We start from the raw sequence: 18375 nt of genomic DNA on the forward strand, positions 1-18375 counted from the left end.
AGGTTGGAGGTCACCTTAGCAGACCACTTATTGCTCCTGCTGCCGCGTTCCTGTTCTCCTAAACTCAATATTAGCACATGCCCGCCAGTTTGCTGAGCTGTGTACATTAACACAGAGTGTGTTTGTTCTTCCACCATTAATCAGAGTTATCCACCCCAGTGGCTAAAAGGAAGTAGCCCTGGATAAACGCAAAAATGACCTTGATATATAGCAGGCAGCTTCTTGCATGGCCACCAGTTGGATGAGCCTATGCAGGATCATTTTAGTTCATACCAATATACAAAGAAAACCATAAGCAATTTCTCAACTCTAGGGAGTTCAAAATAAAGGATTTTCAACATGTTAGCCAAATGAAAGAGGTTGAGCAAGCGTCCCCATTAAATTAAGCTTTTTCCCCATGTTTTAAAGTGCTGATCAATCACTTCTCGCAAGTAAAGAGGTCATCCTGCGCCTTTCATCCATTTCCCCCTAAGGAACCAACTAGACAAAGAGAAAGAAAGAGACAAGGGGTAGAAAAAAAGGGAGAGGGAGATGTGGAGGCAGTGAAAATGTTAATCCCGCAAGCGTTCCCCCTTTGCCTCTCTCCTGTGTCTTATCCTCTCATGCAGAACATAGAGCTTAAGAAGCTGATTAAAATGAACAGTGAAATTGGAAAGTGTGGTGCAAAGAAAAAAGAAATAGCAGAGCAAATGAGTGGAAAGGAAAGGAAAGGAAAGAAGAGGCTCATCGATTAAAAGTAATGCACACGTCCTTACTATAAATGGGACGGTGTATTAATGAGAGAAATGGCCTTCAGATTGGAATGAAATGAGGTGTGGGGGGAGTGAACAGAAGAAAAATTGAGGGGCGAACTGAGATAATGTTCTTTATAAAAGCACACAGGTAAAAAAAAAAACAGGAAAGAGTGTTTTGAGTAAAATAGAAATGAAGTATAGAAATTCAAAATGGACCACTGAAGCTTGGTAATTATCAGCCTTCGCAGAGATGTCAAAAGTAGTAGATTGAATGAAACTGTATGTGAAAATTACCAAATTATGGCTAATTTCAATTTGTTGATGCTTAAATGTGACATCAATTACTGCCGGCGAGCCAGAATTCAACAAGATAGATTTCAGATTCATTGCAAGCACTTTTGAAGAAAGAACCAATAAATCTTCTTACCTATGAAAATATATTTCCAGTTAAGAGTTCCCCTGTTGGGATTGTAAAATGTGTATGCAGCCATACACAAAACAATGTGCAGGTATCCTTGTTATCGCAAGCTTATGACTTTTCAGCATTGTGCTTTTTATGCCATGCTGTTGCTAACCTTAGCAGGTTTTAAAAGTAACAAATTTGTTTTTTAAATGGAAGGTGTAGAATGGAGAGACTTGTGTTTAAAAAGTAAGGAATAATACTGAAAAGTCACCAGGAAAGCCCCTCAAAATATAGATACTTGAAAAAGTAAAAGTACAAATACTTTGCTCTACTTAAATACAAGTACATCATTAAACTCAAGTACTTCTTGAACTTAAGAACAAGCAATTCGTTCCTCCCACTTTTGCTAACGAGTCACAACTTTAGGTACATGAGATCCTATAAGAGCTCATTCAAATGTGCAAGGTTTAGAAATGTAATGTCTCATTGCATGAAAAGACAAGTTTCAAAACTGTTTTGTACCAAGCAAACTTTCATACATTTCACACATTTTTAGACAAACTTAAAACTTTTGTCTGTCTTAAATATATACATTCAAGTGCTCAGTGAGCAATACAAGATGAAGAGCTATGAGAATTTCACACTACGGCAAACTGCAATCACTATTAAAACTGTTGTTAAATGAATCACTCTTTGGCGGTGTCAATTAAAAAAAAAACTGTTGTATTATGTTTGTAAAAGCAATATTTGTGGCATAGCTCTTGGATTGGATTTCATTAGATTGTACAGGTGTCCCGAGTTGTCTGACTGCCAATTGTTCAAAGTGGAGCAAGAATAATGCTTGTTCAAATTTGCCTCTACAAAAAAAGGAGTCTTCTGATCCCCAAAAAGCAAGGTAACTCTGCTTCAAATGAACAAACTCTCCATCACCTATGATCATCAATAACTTTGCCAGCTCCCCCCTTATCTCATCTGACTGTCTCTATTTGTCCTGTATAACCGGAGTCTAATTTTACACCCCCAAACCCCTTAAAACACTTTCCATTTAACCTTCCCTCTCCTGCTGTCACCTAGACTCCATTTCAGCAAAGACCTTGCTTGACTAAATTCACATTGCTCCCAACCTCTGTGAACTTGCTGTGTGTTCTCAATCAACCTTGAAACCATCATCAGGGACCTCCCTGCTTTCATAAACAGATAGCCTTTGCTGCATTTCCATTTATTTAGCAACCAGGTGCCTGGCTAAACCAAGGTCAGGAGGGTATACTCCTGCTGACAGTGTGGATTGTTCTCCCGTCGAGATATTGGATATATATATATATATATATATATATATATATATATATATATAATACATAATTAAAGAAATGTTTCCATTTATCCTAAATATTGTTTTCAAAATAGGACTTATGTCATGGCTGTATCAGCATGGGAGACGGCTACTAAAAAAAAAACAAAAAAGGAAAATTCTTTTTTTTTTTCAATTGTACTCACTGTTATTTATCAAATTATATAGAAATGACTTGCATAGTCCTATTAGTAGTGATTTATGTCACTTGCAGCTCAAGTATTAGCTCCAATTGGTTCATCAATGAGTGATGGGACAGTAGGTTCAAGTTGATAAAGTTTGGCCCAATCTATTCATGTTCGATGTTACATTTGTATCATATACCCACCTTGGCATTGAGTGTCTTTCATGGCTGGTTCAAAACCAGCTGAGCAGGTGCAGGCACCCACGGGAACCATCCATTCCCCATCTCCATTACAGTATAGCTTTAGTGGCACTGACACCTCCAAGGCATTGGGGACACATGTTCCAGGCGCAATCACCAAAGATGTTGCCTCAGCTCCAGTTGCTGTTTCTGGAAAAACTGCAAAGTTTGCAATGGTGGTGGAGCACTTCTTATAAAAAACCCTCACTGAGATGAGGGACATGCAAGCCCCAAGGTCCTGGAAGGCCAGGTAGAACCCAGCTTTGGACAAAGGCCCAAAACTTCTGACTTTTGTGTTAACCAGTCCGGAATCGAGCTTGGAAAAGCTTGTATCTGGGGCAATGGTGTCCACTTTCACATATGGGTTTTCCATCCAGAATGGACTGGTTGCTGTGGCTGAGTCGGAGTCAGACTCATAGTAGAAGAGGTTGAAGGTCTCTTTGCAGGAACCTGGGATGTTTGGGATGCTGTTGCAATCACGCACTGTGAATTTCATCTCTACGTATACTCGCAGCACATCCTTTCTTGGGATGAAGTCACTGCGTAGCCAGTTATTCTGGTTGAGCTCTCTCACATTACACACTTGGTAGGTTCGGATGGGATTCATGGCATCATCATAGCCACTCACTTCTTCCCACTGGAAAGAAAGAGGCAAAAACAGGTTAGACAAGCCTATTGCCATATTTTGTGATATATATAGGTTAACTTTTAGAGTAAATGGAGAAGGCCTAAATATTTGAAGCACGGAACCAGGGGTGTTCTGCAAAGAACTATAATCATGACCACACTGTCAAAGTATTGCCTTTGCCCTTGAATGGCAATCAACGCACAATATCTTTCTGAGCAGTTGAATATCCAGAGTGGTTGAATGTTTCATGCAGACCAGGAGAAGCATAATGCATATCCCAAGTGTACTTGACTATTGTAATGCTCTTCTGACTGGACTCCCCCAAAAAAGTATTAAACATATAATTCAGAAAGCTGGAATTTGGATCACATTATTCTAAAAGTCTCTACACTGTCTCCCATTGAGCTACCCGAATGTACTGTATAGTTCTGCTATTGGTCTACAGATCACTAAATGGCCTTGGTCCTGAATTCATTAAAGAAATGTTCACAGAATATAAATCAAGTAGCGCTTTGAGATAAGCAGACTCAGATCGAATAGTGGCACACAGTAAGTTGTTTAGTCGGCTGTCTTTGATTTTTTGTATTTTCATGTATTTTTGCTTTGTTTATAAATGCTTTTAATCATAAAAATGTATTGACTTACATTGTGTATAAAATGCTCAATATAAATACAATTGCCTTGTGTTGTATTGGATTTTATTCGATTGTGAAGGCACTGCATATAGAATGAAGTTGCCAGTGATTGAGAGTCTCCGTAGTTAGTGTGGAAGAAAAACCAAAGATGTGAACTGCAAATTCATCACAATTGCAGTAGCCTGACATATTCTGAACCCACAGTCATCACTGCATGTTCAGCACATTCGGGTATCTGGGCAGAGAGTATATACATATTATTTTTTTTACCAATTACACTTGAAAGCGCAATTATTGTGACATCCTCTGATATGAAAGAAAGAGTGTGCTTCTTAACATGCTTCTTGTTTGTTTCATTTCACTACATCTTTCAGTGCTACTGCGATACCCTAGGGGTGAATTACTAAGGATAAAACTGGATTAAAATTTCCTAAACTTTGATTACCAGCTTCATTAAATGAGTGAACGCAAACTAGGCTGTAAAAAGCTTCAGTGTGAGACGCTGTAATCTAATGCAATTTTCAGTCGTAAATGAGGACACCACAATTAAATACTCTCACTTCAAACAGCGATCCCTGTGAGTACAGCGCGTCTGTGTGGGTGGATATTCTGGGGACCTGCTCTGATTTCCACACAAACAGTGTGTGTTCATTTAGTAATCTTAGTCATCATTTATTTGCACTATGCATTTAAACCACAAAGGCAACTCCAATTTTTTCATGTTTTAATGTTATGCTGTAGTAGTTAATCCTTACGGATGAAGAATGGTGCTCTTGTTAAACCGAACCTAAAGCATCAGATTGACCCTTTGACCTTTTGCTTGCTGAATGATTTTTTTGTTCTGTTTTTGTCATGCAAGTCTTGTACACGTAAATAAACACGGTACTATATATGAAAAGCACTTAGGTTCACATTTGAACATTTGAAACGAAAGCACTTGTCAAACTCCATCGCCAGTTGTTGCTGAGCATGGTAATTTAGGCTAAAATATGGATGTGAGGGGGACAAGGCTATTCATCTAAGACCCGAGGGGCTTTAAGGGAGAGGGACTAGATGGACATACCTCGGCCCTGAGATTAAAACAATGGTCTGGCAGGAAGTAAGTAGAAGAGGGAACCCATAATCACTGGCCAGGTCAATGGGATGGTTAAAAGCATGAAGTGCCAATGGAGATTTAGTTAAGTGTAATGCATCGCTCACTGCAAAAGAGCAAAGTGTTTGCGTGTCCGTGCTTGAATGTATGTTACTGTGGGTGTGCACTTTCCAGGGCAATCTACCAAAGGTGTATTTACAGAAAGGTCACCTGACACACACAGTAGTAGAACGCATTTACATGATCATTTACCCAGACTGAATGAATTAAGTAGTTTGAGTGAATAAAGGAGCGCCACACTCATCCACTGGTTAATACATCTGCCTAACAGTTTTGAGGAACCGGGTTCAAATCCGGCCTCACCGACATTGAGCTCGCATGTTCTCCCCATTCCTTCGCAGGTTTCCTTCGGGTACTTTGGTTTCCTCCCACATTCGAAAAACGTGCACCGTAGGTTACTTGAGGACTCAAAATTGTCTGTAGGTGGGAAAGGTTCTTTGTTTGTGCTCTGGAATTGCCTGGCAATCAGTTCGGGGCGTAGAGTAATTTAGAGTCTCCAATTAATGCATGTTTTTGGATGTGGGAAGAAACCGAAGTGCCTGGAGAAAAACCACATAAGCATGGGGAGAACAAACAAACTCCACACAGGCGAGGCCGGGATTTGAGCCCCGGTCCTCAGAATTGTGAGGCCAACACTCTACAGCTGCAACACTGTGCTGCCAAAGTTTTTTTTTTTTTTTAATACCCAAATAATTTTCATGCATGCAAGACCCCATAAAAGGTCTTTAAAATGGCTGACAACCGTAATATGCAATAAAATATTTATCCAACAACAAACTTGTTTTAGAGTACAGTTTTGTTTGGCAATTGCAGAAATGAGTCAAAAAGATTTGACATGTTCCCTTAACTACATGACATGAATCGGTATTCATATTTACAACCACTTGCATCATTAAATGTGTTCCTTCTTTACAATATTTTATTTTACAAGATAATCAATAACCATAGCTTTCTGTTTGTTAAAAAAATGGGCTAAATGAAATGTACTAGGCATTATTACTAATAGACACTGGGGAGAAACTGGCTACAAGACTCGATGCATCAACAAAATTTAATAAAATAAAAATAAGTGTTCTATTTGGAAGTCTGAAACTCAAGAAAATACCCATTACTTACGCAAATACATAAATCTGGATTTCGCATTACACGACAAAAGGGAGGAAAAGTAGATAATACAGGGGGGATTTAGCAGCCCTGCAATGGTGTGCAGTGAACTAAGAATACATTATTACGCTGTCCAAGATGACATGGTTTTAAGTCTGCACTTAAGATTTTTCATTTACTTGTTTTACATACATGATGGTATCACTGATGGTGTAGTGGTACACGCGCCTGACTTCAGTGCGGGCAGCGTGGGGTCGATTCCCACTCTGTGATGGTGACGATATGTGCCCTGTGACTGACGGATGACCAGTTCAGGATGTAGTCTGCCTTTTACCCCATGTTAGCTGGGTTAGGCTCCAGCACTCCCATAACCAATATAAGGTTAAGCAGTTGGAAAAGAAAGAAGTGTCGGAGAAAAGTAGTTTTTAACACAAATTTTGTATTTACTGTTATTAAGCGCTTTCTACCGGATTACCGCAGGTTCACTGATGCACACGTCAACTTGTAGTAAAATTCAGGCTATGACAGCACCACAGGGACACAACTCATAAACCAAGGACCCCTGAATACCGCAACATATGCCTGCTTTTATTGGATTTGTTATGCCAAAAGCGGGAAGGTAGACATTTTTTGTTGTTGCAACACTGTAAAGCAAGACAGAGAATTCGTGACTCAGACAAGCCAAGAGAGCCTCTCGGGATCGTGTTGTCTGTGAGTGGAACTATTTTGGGGCTTTTTTATGAGTGCCGAATTCGACATTTCTCTCTTCCTGGTCTCTGTATTTGTATTCTCAGCCACTGTAATGGCACCTCTAAAACACAGATTTTCATAACAAGCAGCAAATGTAATGAGTCAATGGCAATAAGAGCAACATGCACATTTGGTGGTGATAAGTACATGATAATCATGTCCTTTCCTCGAAATTATGACTTTGGAAATCTGGAGGTTTTAAAAAGGAGCATTTGTTGCTCAGCGATGTGTTTCTGAATTTGCATTCTATGTTATATGTTTCCTGCCACATTGAAGCTTAATGATGGGGAGGCGGGGTCAGAGAGCACAAGGAGAAGGTGGAATGCAGTGAGAAGGCAAAGCCTATGGTGGGGGTTTGTTAATTTGATTCTTGCAGCTAGAGTAATCTGGCTCCATTAAGGATGGGTTACTTGTGGCAAAATAAAAAATAAAGGGCAAAGTAAAGAAGGGTGGATCACTTAGAACAAAAAGGGAGAAATTTCCTTGTCAGTGCCTTGGGATACAAACAAATTTATACGTAAACATATTTTCTATTTAATGCATATCTATTTGAATACTTTAGAATATTGTTTAAAAAAGATGCATATACATAACCTTAACTTAAATGTCAACAAACAATTAATCTACCTCAAAATCAATGGATACATTGAGTAAAATAACTTCTCAAATGATCCATCTATCTGAAAGGTGACCTGCACTTTTTTGATGAATTTTTAAACCCATCAGAAAACATCACAAAAGGCACAGTCAATAAACTTCTAAATCACTTCTACCTACACATTGGATGAATTACTGTACGTTGTAATGTATAAAATAAATGGTGCTTAAACCAATGTGAAACTTTAGTTCAGTTTAGTCTAAATAAACTGCACATTTTAAGTGGCCTTTTGCCGTGACAGAGCCATACAGGATTAACAGTATATCTTGCAGTATTGGGCATTACGAGTGTATGTGGTACTTTACCAAAGATGCAACTAGTCCGGTGAGAAAACTTTTTTTTTTTATTTCATGGGAACTCGGGCTGAAAACATATTATGTTTATGAATGTTTGTGCACATCAAACAGGCTGCATAATAAACTCACCCCAGTCTCAGGGTGCGAAGTCCAGGCTAACTCTGTTGTGGCCCACTTGGTGTCCATCAGTGTCTCTGGAAACGCAAGCAGAATATCCAGGTCAGTGAAACAAAGACAGATGAGTTCAATAGAAATTTCACTAGGTTTACAATCGGTGTCATAAAAATAAAAGAGGTTTATTGTGTTGAAAGCCGAAGCTGGAAGAGATAACAGAGTAAATAACATAATTGATATCAAGTAAAAATTTATTCAAGTAATGCCGCTTCAACAAAGAAGGACTGTATGCATTTGAGAGTGTGAACGGAAGATCTCCAGACACAGATCTCAGTGGAAAAACTGTGAAGTGATGTGGGCCATTTTATTGCACTTCCTTGTTAAACTAATTAGCCCTCATTAGATATGTGCTTTTACACAGAAGGAAAGGGGAGAAGAACAGAAATAGAGGTACCACTAAGAAGGAAAGGGTTCTGCTTTCCACAAGGTACTGTCACACACATACACACGCACACACACACACACACTCTTACAGTAACAGGTTGTAAAAGTTGGCATGATCTGTGAGCCGACAGAAGGCTTGAATAAGGGGTGATAAAGTTCGGTGACACAAAGGAGCAGCTCTAAACCAGAACAAAGGTAAACACGCTTCAATTAATTTCACGTTCTGACAAAACGACACACTTTGACTTGCAAATAAAGACTTACGATAGGCTCCTGAAACACAATATGGTGGACAACGCACACCACTCCAAATCCACTTTTCTACTCTCGACCTCTATTTTTTGGTCTCATACTTCTTTTTTTCACCCATGCTGCCAGCTTTGTGATCGCAGAGAAGGAGGACAATAAATATGGAGTCTTTTATTACCTGGCACTCAAAGCACGGCATGAAGCCACCGTTATTATTTGTACCACAGTTCTATGCTACAAGGTAGTTTTAAATGATGAAACAGCAGTGCTTATTAGTGGGCTTGTGCTTATTCTGGTCATGGGTAGAAGCATTTCCCTTTCCCAGTACGCGTTTCTTCTTGGGGTAACACATGATCAACAGATCTGTTGATCAACAGATCAACAATTTACACTGCATGGAGAAAAAAAATATAACCCGGTCACAAACTTTGGACACTATTTTGAATTTACACTAAAGGTTTCTGAGAGGGTTAGTGTTGATATGGAAGGCAGCAAAGGTCAGTAATGAGCACAACGACACAAACACTACTTAAATGATGTCTACAAATGGGTGGCGCTCAGGCCAAGGAAGAAACTATTAAAACAGGATAAAGTTGCACATCCAAGATTGATAAAAAGTTGTGCTTCAAGCCTTTATTGCATACTGTGTATTTGTTTTTGTAAGAGAACAAACTGGCAAGTGTAGTAGAATGAAAAGACGTGTTCTATGGCCGTCAACATCCTATTACTTTTTGGCCCACTGTCACACTGAAGAGCACCATAAGTGACAAGCAACATTCAAGTCAAAGACCTTGTGATTACAACTGTAAATTTGGCAATTCCAGGTGAATTATGGTCGCCCTGCGTTTCGAGTGTAAGTGTTGGACTTCCGAGCACAAATGTCAGCAAAGTTTATCACAAAAAGTAAAATAAAATGTGTACGTAGGTTTAACCTGGCCCCCCTCGGGCATCATGACCTGGAACGGAGAAACCACTGACAACTGTCTCTATTGGAGTAGGTGAATAGAATGTACCGTACATGCAGCTGTACAAAGTCAACAGTTGCTTTGTCAAGCATTCTGTGCCTCTGTGCTGATGCTGAAAATGCTTTGGAAAAAAAAACAAATCACAAAGGCAGTTTGCTTTTGTCAATGCTCTGTCATTGTATGACCGTGCCATTCTCCCCAAACTCGCACACACTTGTGTTTTCATTTCACAAAGTGTCAATGGATATTAGCTGAAGAACTTCCCATGACTCATAACATGACAATAGGTGATTTGATGCCTGTTATTGATAGCTGTGCAGGGAGTAAGCTGAGTGGTGGAAATGATACACCTCAACTGACTGTGTTTTATTATTATTATGACTGAGCTGTTTGTACCTTGCGCCTGGCTTATTATTATCGCTGACCTTCCAAAGAATCATGCACACACACTGGCGTGAAATGGGAACTAACAAGGAGGGAGAAAGGAGCGGTGGTGGGACATGGGAAAAAAGGGAGATGCAAAGCACACACCTGTGGAGTTTGACTTTGTGGTGTGGAGTTTGCAGCAATGACACACACAAACACACAAACACGCCCACACACAACCAAACACCATCCCCCCTTTCTAGATTCATCTGCATTGTTGAAGGCTTGGGCTTGCCTGCATCGAAGAGTGTGTATAAGTGAGTGTGTGCGTGTGCGTGCGTGTGCATGTTTGGTGCTAAGTCCTGCATTGTGCCCAAAGTGAAGCAGCAATTCTTAGTCAATGGACCGAAGTTAAAACATGGATGAGCTCTCTCTAGCCGGGCCACTCCCTGTCAAGTGTGTATATGTTTTCTTTCTTCCTTTGAATCAAGCACCATACAAAAGAAACCAACGTTCATATTATGAGCAATATTCGTGACTTTAGGTTCAAGTCAAAGCCACCCATTCTGTCACAGGACAGTTGTTGAGTCTAAAAATGTGGACTTTTTAATTTGTTTTTGTTGTTGATTGAAATCTTCAGAAAAATAAAAAAAATAAAATACAAAAAAAAAAAAAAAAAACATGCTCACCATGTGATTGGATTGGGAAAATTAAAGAACCAGAAGGACAGGTTGAGGGGAAAAACAAGCTGTCAGTACGAGACCCTCCTCGGTACACAGAGCATGTCTCAGTTTACCTTTTAGCTTCCCTATGTTAACATCATTTCAATGAACCTTTTCCAATTCCTGGATATGTGAACTGAGACGTGGAGTGATTGCAGCTAACAGGATATGGAAACGCAAACAAAGTAAATCAGGCGAGTGATCATCCAAAACACTGAATGTAAAACACATATGCGGAGGGGGTTCTAAACTTCGTGTCACCTGTTGCTTATTTTTTCCAACACGACCTGGCTCTTTTCAAAAGTTCTCCCTTGTTGCCCTCCGTTCTCAGTTTTGGTGATCTCGATGTATGTTTGCGTGATAGATGTGACTTGCAGCATACATGAGGTTGTTTTTCCAGCTCCTACCGCTCACTCAACCTATTTAATTAGCCCGTCTTTGTGTGAGCAACCTGGGGAACGCGTTGCTAAAACATTATTATTGATTGAATGTGTTCTCTGCCCCCTTCCACAATTATATGAGGGGTGAACATTTAGGTATATAAATGGTAAAGATCTGAAAGAGGGCACTCATGAATGCACTCACAAGGGTAAGGCACATGTAAAGCACCCCTTCACCCTCTTTTAATCCTGTAATGACAGGGCTGTACTAATAACAGGGGAGGGCACCGAAGCATTTATCCCTATGGCCACATCACACTCACTCATACGCAAATTCAAAATACAAAAACACACAGCACTCTGAGTTGCAAATTTCTTTTGTTAAAACCAGACACAGAAGATGGGTTTTTATCGTTGTCAACTAATTTCAAACATGAGCGTTTGGCAATGATTTCTAATGTATTCATTTCAGATTAACGCTTTGATCCAGACTGTATATGGAAGGAACGTTGAACTGCCTTTTTGGGTGATGTAATTCACTTACTGTGTGTTGGCTAGAAGTGACGGCAACGGGCGTCTTTGGCCAGAACAAGTGCAGGTTTTGCTGTGAAGCTAACTTCGACGTCCAAGCTGTTTTTGTTGTTTTACTAACGGAAATAGCTAAGATGGCCACCGACAGTAAGTGTCTTCACAGAACCTGCATGTAATTTTTTTTTTTTTTTTGTGGAAAACGGTCTCACAATGCTGTTGCTTCCTGCCACGACAGGCAGATGTGAAAGCAGACAGGAGTTTGTCTCGCTGACACAGCAGGTGATTGGACTGCCGCAACAACATGACATTTTCACAGCACTACTTCGACAGCGGGAAAACTTGAAACACTTTGTCACAAATTTTGTGGCCTCAAAAAGAAAAAGAAAACCTAAACAGACTGAAAACACTTTCATTGGATGTAGAGTAAAGAAGGTAAAATCAATGCCAGTTTTATTTCTAACAGTCACAAATCTGAAAATCCACATGAGAAGTTTGCAGTTTAGCAACAATAAAAAACCCATGAGAATAAAAGCTAAGAAATATATAAACAGATTGTTTAAAACGCCATAGTATAGCATGTGTCTCATGAAAGGTTTTAATGTATGTTGTGAGGGATCTAGTCTAACCTTAGAAGCAGTATGATGCATGGCACTTCTTGTACTTCAAATTTGGTGAACTAGTAAATAGTCCTTGCTTTGATCTGATGGACATTGAATATATATATTTTTAAAAGGGCATTTTTTGCCCCGTTTTTAATACACAACAATACTTATTGTGATGGATTTTTTTTTACCTGACACTATACAAATGCCTGAAATGAAAAGAAACTAAAAAATAATATTGAAGCTAATAAAAACGAAACAAAAACTAAATACTAAAGAATAAAAAACTAATAAACCTGCTCCAAAAACCAAATTAAAATTAACTGAATATGAAAAGGTCAAAATGAAACAAAGTAAAAACTACTGTAAAACGCATATAACCTTGGTTTGCAGCTAAAGCAGTTCATTCAAGTTTTTCAGGCATCAGAGAAACAAGGCACCCTTAACTTCAGATTGTGATTGCCCATCTGCTTGCTGTGCTCCATGAACCAGGAAGTAGCATGCGAAGAAATGAGGAGGTAGATAAAGGCTTAGGTGGAGGCCTGTGCTCTACCGAGTGCCCTTTTAGCAAATAATCCTTTTAGAAGCTAAGATCCAACATGAATCTGACACATGGCTTGTTTTTGTGGGTGTGCAAAACAATCTGGCTTCTGCTGATGAAAGCTGATTTATTAGTAAAACATGAATCTTGCAAAATGAGTAAAAGGAGTCAAATGAAGGGCCTTAAAACCCATAATGAGTCCCTAAAATCCTTCCCTTTATGTCTCCTCCTCCATACCTTAATTATCTTCCTCTGACCTTTTTTTCTTCAAATTGCTTTTGTTGCGTTGCTCCACAGTCAAACACGACAAGCACATGGCAAGCTGGCATGTGGTGGCCACTCCATTAAAATACTGCGGCGCCTGGTTGCCAAACACTTGAGCTTCTGTTTAGCCACAGAAACAGTGAAATGTGTCAACATGGAGTGTGAGGACCCCACGCTCAACTTATTAGCGCTATTAGCCTGATTGCTTTGTGCGCTATCTTTGTTGGCCCGGCTTTTGTCATCCACATAGCGTTGTGGCACAGAAAGAGGAAGAAGAGAGACAAAAAGCAGAAGCAGGAGCAGGAGGAGAGGTGCTATTGAAATTCAAATTGTTCAAGCAGTCTTTTTTTTTGCCTTTGTACAGGGCCAGAGAGCCATGATTAAGAGAGGTCCACCCTTCTGAAATCTTTTTTTTTTTTTTTTTTTTTGGTCAAAACCTCCCCTCTAGCACGCACACATGCTCACACACACACTCACGCTGGGACGTTCGGTAATTGGTTGCTGTGACATAGACGGGCGAAGGAGGTGATTCCTCTGTGGAATTCCTGAACGGACTTGCCTCCCATGACAAATGCCCCCTCCCTTCTTCTGTCTACACACACACATACTTCACCCGACTAGCTCTCTGTGTCAGTCATACTACAATGACTGTCACACAAGACATTTGCGGTGTGTTTGTGCTAACAGGGTTACACTCTCGAAGGCAAGCAAATCAGCTCTCTGCTTACCTTCCCGTCTGTGTCTTCCCTGTGCATCATCGCTCTCAGTGCCGAAGTCTGGTGAACTGTCTTTGCCCTTTTCATTTATCAGTAGGCTCTTGCCCTCAATTATTTTCTGCCCTCACCAATCTCGGCATAGCTCGACTTGCGACAGCATCGGTCTCATTTTGAATTCAAATGTTTGAGTCAACAGACGTAATTTGTGACACGCCACAAAGTGCAAATTGCACGAATACGTGTACGTGTTATCACAACCGCGCATACTATTGGCTTTTTCAAGGGCTAATAAAGTGTAGCCTAGTTCCTGTATTACTGACGGAATGGGCCTCTTTGTCTTTGCCTCCTCCATCTTTCATCTCTTTCCCCTAAGCCTGCCACTAGTCGCCCTCCCCATCCCCTTCCCTCTCTAACTCCACTAATTACAAAGCAAAGAGGATCTGACGAACAGGTAGCCCCAGGGCCAGGTGTCTGTAAACCAGGTGTGCCTCTCCACGTATATGTGAGTGCATGCGCGTTAGGATGCGTCATGCGCAAGACTGCGTGCTCATGTTAACTCATTACAAGCTGTCCGTTTGCAGTTTGGATATATTTATTTCAAGAGAACTAGTTGAAAGGAGACTCATTGTCTTGACTTTGTGTCAGCAACAATAATACATTTTCAAATGGAATTATGCCATTTACATGACAAGACAGATCCACTTAAGTGTGTATCTGTAATACTCTGCTTATTTTTGCATTTTAATTATTCTGATGTTTATTGAAAATACAGCCCAACAGAAAAGAGTTTTAGGGGACAGACTGAGGGAGAGGACGGACAAGGGGACTCGGGGTGTGAACCACAGCAGAACAATAGTTAGTCTATACATATAAATAAAAATGACAACATTTTTTATTCAAAATATCAGTTTTCCACATATTATAGTGCAAGTACCATATAGTTTGTATGCAATCATAAGCAGAAGCACACTTGGAGGTGAGGCATGAGCTCTTCTTTTGGTTTGCTCCTGCACTCGCCTTCCTTCTTTGATCATTGATAAATTTTTTTCACAATGAATTTCTAGATGGGATCCATGTGATTTATTTCCGGATCATCCCATTTGGATACATTTTGCTATTTTCCAATTGCAAATAAAATATTGTTACCGATCATGAATGTATCTGACTGCTTTGAACCATTAACTTTTAAAGCCTTATTTCTCCTTGACTATCTTATTAGCATGTTGGCTCAGCTGGAAGGCGTTGGACTCACAGTTCTAAGGTCCTGGGTTAAATCCCGGCCGCGCCTGTGCGGAGTTTGCACGTTCTCCTTGTGCCTCCGTGGGTTTTCTCCGGGCACTCCAGTTTCCTCCCACATCTCAAAAACATGCAACATTAATTGGACACTCTAAATTGCTCCTCGGTGTGACTGTGAGTGCGGCTGTTTGTCTTGATGTGCCCTCCGATTGGCCAGTAACCAGTTCAGGGTATCCTCCTGCCCATTGACAGCTGGTAAAGGCTCCAGCATTCCACGCAACCCTTGTGAGGATAAGCAGCTAAGAACATGGATGGATGGATGTTACCTTGCTCCAATGTCTCAAAAGTATTCTCTGTCAATTGACTGTCTGTCTACTGCTGAACTCAACATATATGTCATGCTCAGGAGACAAAATTCCTCGTGAGTTGTTGACATACTTGGCCAATTAAGATGATTTTGATTCTGATTTAAAGTTGCTGCGCAGAACAGTATGTAACGTCTGAGATCTGATAAGCTCATGTAAAAAGTTTTGTTTCCCATCATTGACATTCCACATTTATCTTCCTGTCTTAACGTGCCTCTTCGTTGAACATGGACGGTCTTATTTTTATGCGTGAAGGGCGCTCGCAAGACTGCTCACTTGTGACTTAATAACAGCATTCTTGTTGTAGTTTTGTTGACTTTGTTCTATTTTTTTATTTTGGGATTCTGCTTCGAGGGTGAGGCTGTACTGCAAAATTGTATCGGAAATTAGTCATTTCCGCTCTGTTGATTCACAAGGTTGTCTGACGTTTTTCTAACGTAATATTGGGGTTTTTCACAGGATACTAATCACAGTGTCACACGTCTGATGTTGACATCATCGTAAAGTATAGCTCTTTTTAGTGCAAACCCATACTTCTCTATTTGGATTTCTGTCAACAAAAACTTCAGTAAATGCTAGATGATAAATTTAACACTACTGATGATATACTGCTGCTTTGTTTGTAGGAATCAAAGTTCTCCCGTGGGAGTTCACATCATATTTTGGGAAGATGCCCTGCTCATTTGTAAATGTTAAGGGCATTAGGTCTGTATTTAACCAGATCCAGGATATCGGCACTTGGCCAAATTTGTCAGTGGGCATGGGATGTTTACATGACATACATGGAGCCTCTGCCAAAAATGGAGCCCTTTTCACCCTTGAAGTAATTTCTCCCCTCCTATTTTTTATGTTTTGTCCTTATCAATTCATTTCAGCTCCAAGTCCGAACATGGAGCTGACACTAAGTACTGTTACAGTCAGGCATTGGATTGCTGTGACCAAACAGTGTTTGCCCTTGCATGAGAAGCCTTGATGCCATCATCTGATTTTCTAGTGAATGACTCAGCTGTCTGAGACTGAAAAAATGCAAACAAGCGGGCAGGGAGCACGTTTGCCTTCACCCTGCGGATCTGCATATGGAAATAGCGATCTCCTTGTTGAATTCTGCAGGCGTTCGCGTGTGTTTGTATTAGTCAGCGTGACAAAGGGGGTGAGACCAAGTAGTGTGTTTTTGTGTTTCTGTCTGTGTCTGTTTGTAATTCTACAGCTGTTGATTTTATTCCATTTCACCTCAGCCCCCCTGGGGAGGCTGCATTACCTGCTATAAGACTCATATTTAAACCCCAATGTGGAATAAGTGCAACCTCAGGAAGCTCTGATTGATTTATGAGACTGTCATGGAAATGAGAGGCAAACATACACTCACGCACAGGCAGAGCACATCTCAAACTTCTATAAAAAGACTTGAAACAAACCAAAATAACAAGCAGGCAACACTTATCGAAACTCTTAAATTTATCATTACCAACATTCAACCATTCCTATTTATAAGACTTTAAGAAGACACTGTAATAGCTACCTATTTTGTGCATGACGTTGAGACAACAACAACAAAAATCACCTGGTTCTTCAGCCCTGTTTCCCCCAACCATGAACAACAAAGGAGACAAATAAGATGAGAAAAGGATAGAGGTGTTCAACTCTCTTACATTCCCTAAAGCGTCAGCTGTGGTTTCAATGCCACCATGTTTTTTGGCATACTGACATACATAGGCCTTCAGAGAGTTTGTGTGTGTTTGTGCTCAGACATCTCCAATGTCTTGTGTGTTCCCTGAAGTGTCAGTGTCTCATATGCAGCCTTATGGTGCCTGTTTTTTCTCATTGCATTACTGTAGCCCAGGGAGCAATCATCTACATCGCTACGCCTCTCCCTGTTGTCGCTTCTATGACGTGCACTTTTTTTGTGTATGCGCTGTTTCTGTGCCACTAGTCCGTATCAACAGTCACAAAATCTCTCTGGATCCAGAACTCAACCATGCAGCAAGGAAAGGGACATTAGGATCGAAGAGACATGTTCTCCAAGGAAGCTTTGTTGGAATTTCAAGATAATCAGTTTCTTGTGAAAGTGTCTGTGTGAATCACTAGAATGGATATGAATTCACTGGTGTGTGCTCCTTTTTCCACGTGTTTCATTATTTGGGCAACAAACTTTGTGTATAAACATTCTCCAACACACGTCTAAACATTCAGGTAATTTTGATCAAACTGAGGTGCGCTATTGTGATGCCTATACAAGGAGATTGTGTGCAACTGTTTGCCTCACAGCTCCAATAGCCTATTTCAGAAAATGTTCAGCAGAGTTCCAACCAACAAAGTGTACCCTATAACATGGGCAGTGGAAATTGTGCACTTACGTAATGCTAATGGACATACACAGGACACAGTGCATTATGTATTAAAACATTATTAACACCATCACAAATACAAAGAGCGAGCGAAAGAGTGCGTTCTCACACACACAGACACACAACCAAATCCTGTTTATTCATTGGGCTGAACTCGAGAAAGAGCTGGAACTGGGATATTGAATGAAAACCACAGCTTTTTGAATGGCTGAACGCCACAAGAAAAAGGCTGAGCACAGGGCTTTGACTCTTTGTCTCAATAGTTGCTGTCTTTCTTTTTTTCTGTCTATTGGTCTTCATTTCGTTTATCCTAATACAGTCATCTATCATGGTATCACATCACTTGACAATACACTCCCAGAACATCAAGTAATGATCATGTTGAATCTAATTAAAGATGTCCACTTCCTGTTACACCCGGAACAGCTGCCTGCGAATCTGCAATAAGGGGCAAAACCCCAG

The 18375-nt window shown here is 40.3% G+C and overlaps 1 protein-coding gene across 9 annotated transcripts in view; it reads right to left on the reverse strand.

Annotated features, from left to right (window-relative positions):
- The window catches only part of LOC133503422 (ephrin type-B receptor 3-like), a 59414-nt gene that overhangs the window by 20602 nt on the left and 20437 nt on the right, over positions 1-18375 (reverse strand). For all 9 annotated transcript variants that reach the window (XM_061825050.1, XM_061825048.1, XM_061825045.1 and 6 more), the window contains exons 2-3: positions 8203-8267; positions 2814-3486 (exon numbers count right to left, since the gene is read on the reverse strand). In XM_061825050.1, the coding sequence (XP_061681034.1) occupies positions 2814-3486; positions 8203-8267 (738 nt within the window). The remainder of the gene's footprint in view (positions 1-2813; positions 3487-8202; positions 8268-18375) is intronic.

The sequence above is a fragment of the Syngnathoides biaculeatus genome, chromosome 7, assembly GCF_019802595.1.
Source record: "Syngnathoides biaculeatus isolate LvHL_M chromosome 7, ASM1980259v1, whole genome shotgun sequence".
NCBI lineage: Eukaryota > Metazoa > Chordata > Actinopteri > Syngnathiformes > Syngnathidae > Syngnathoides > Syngnathoides biaculeatus.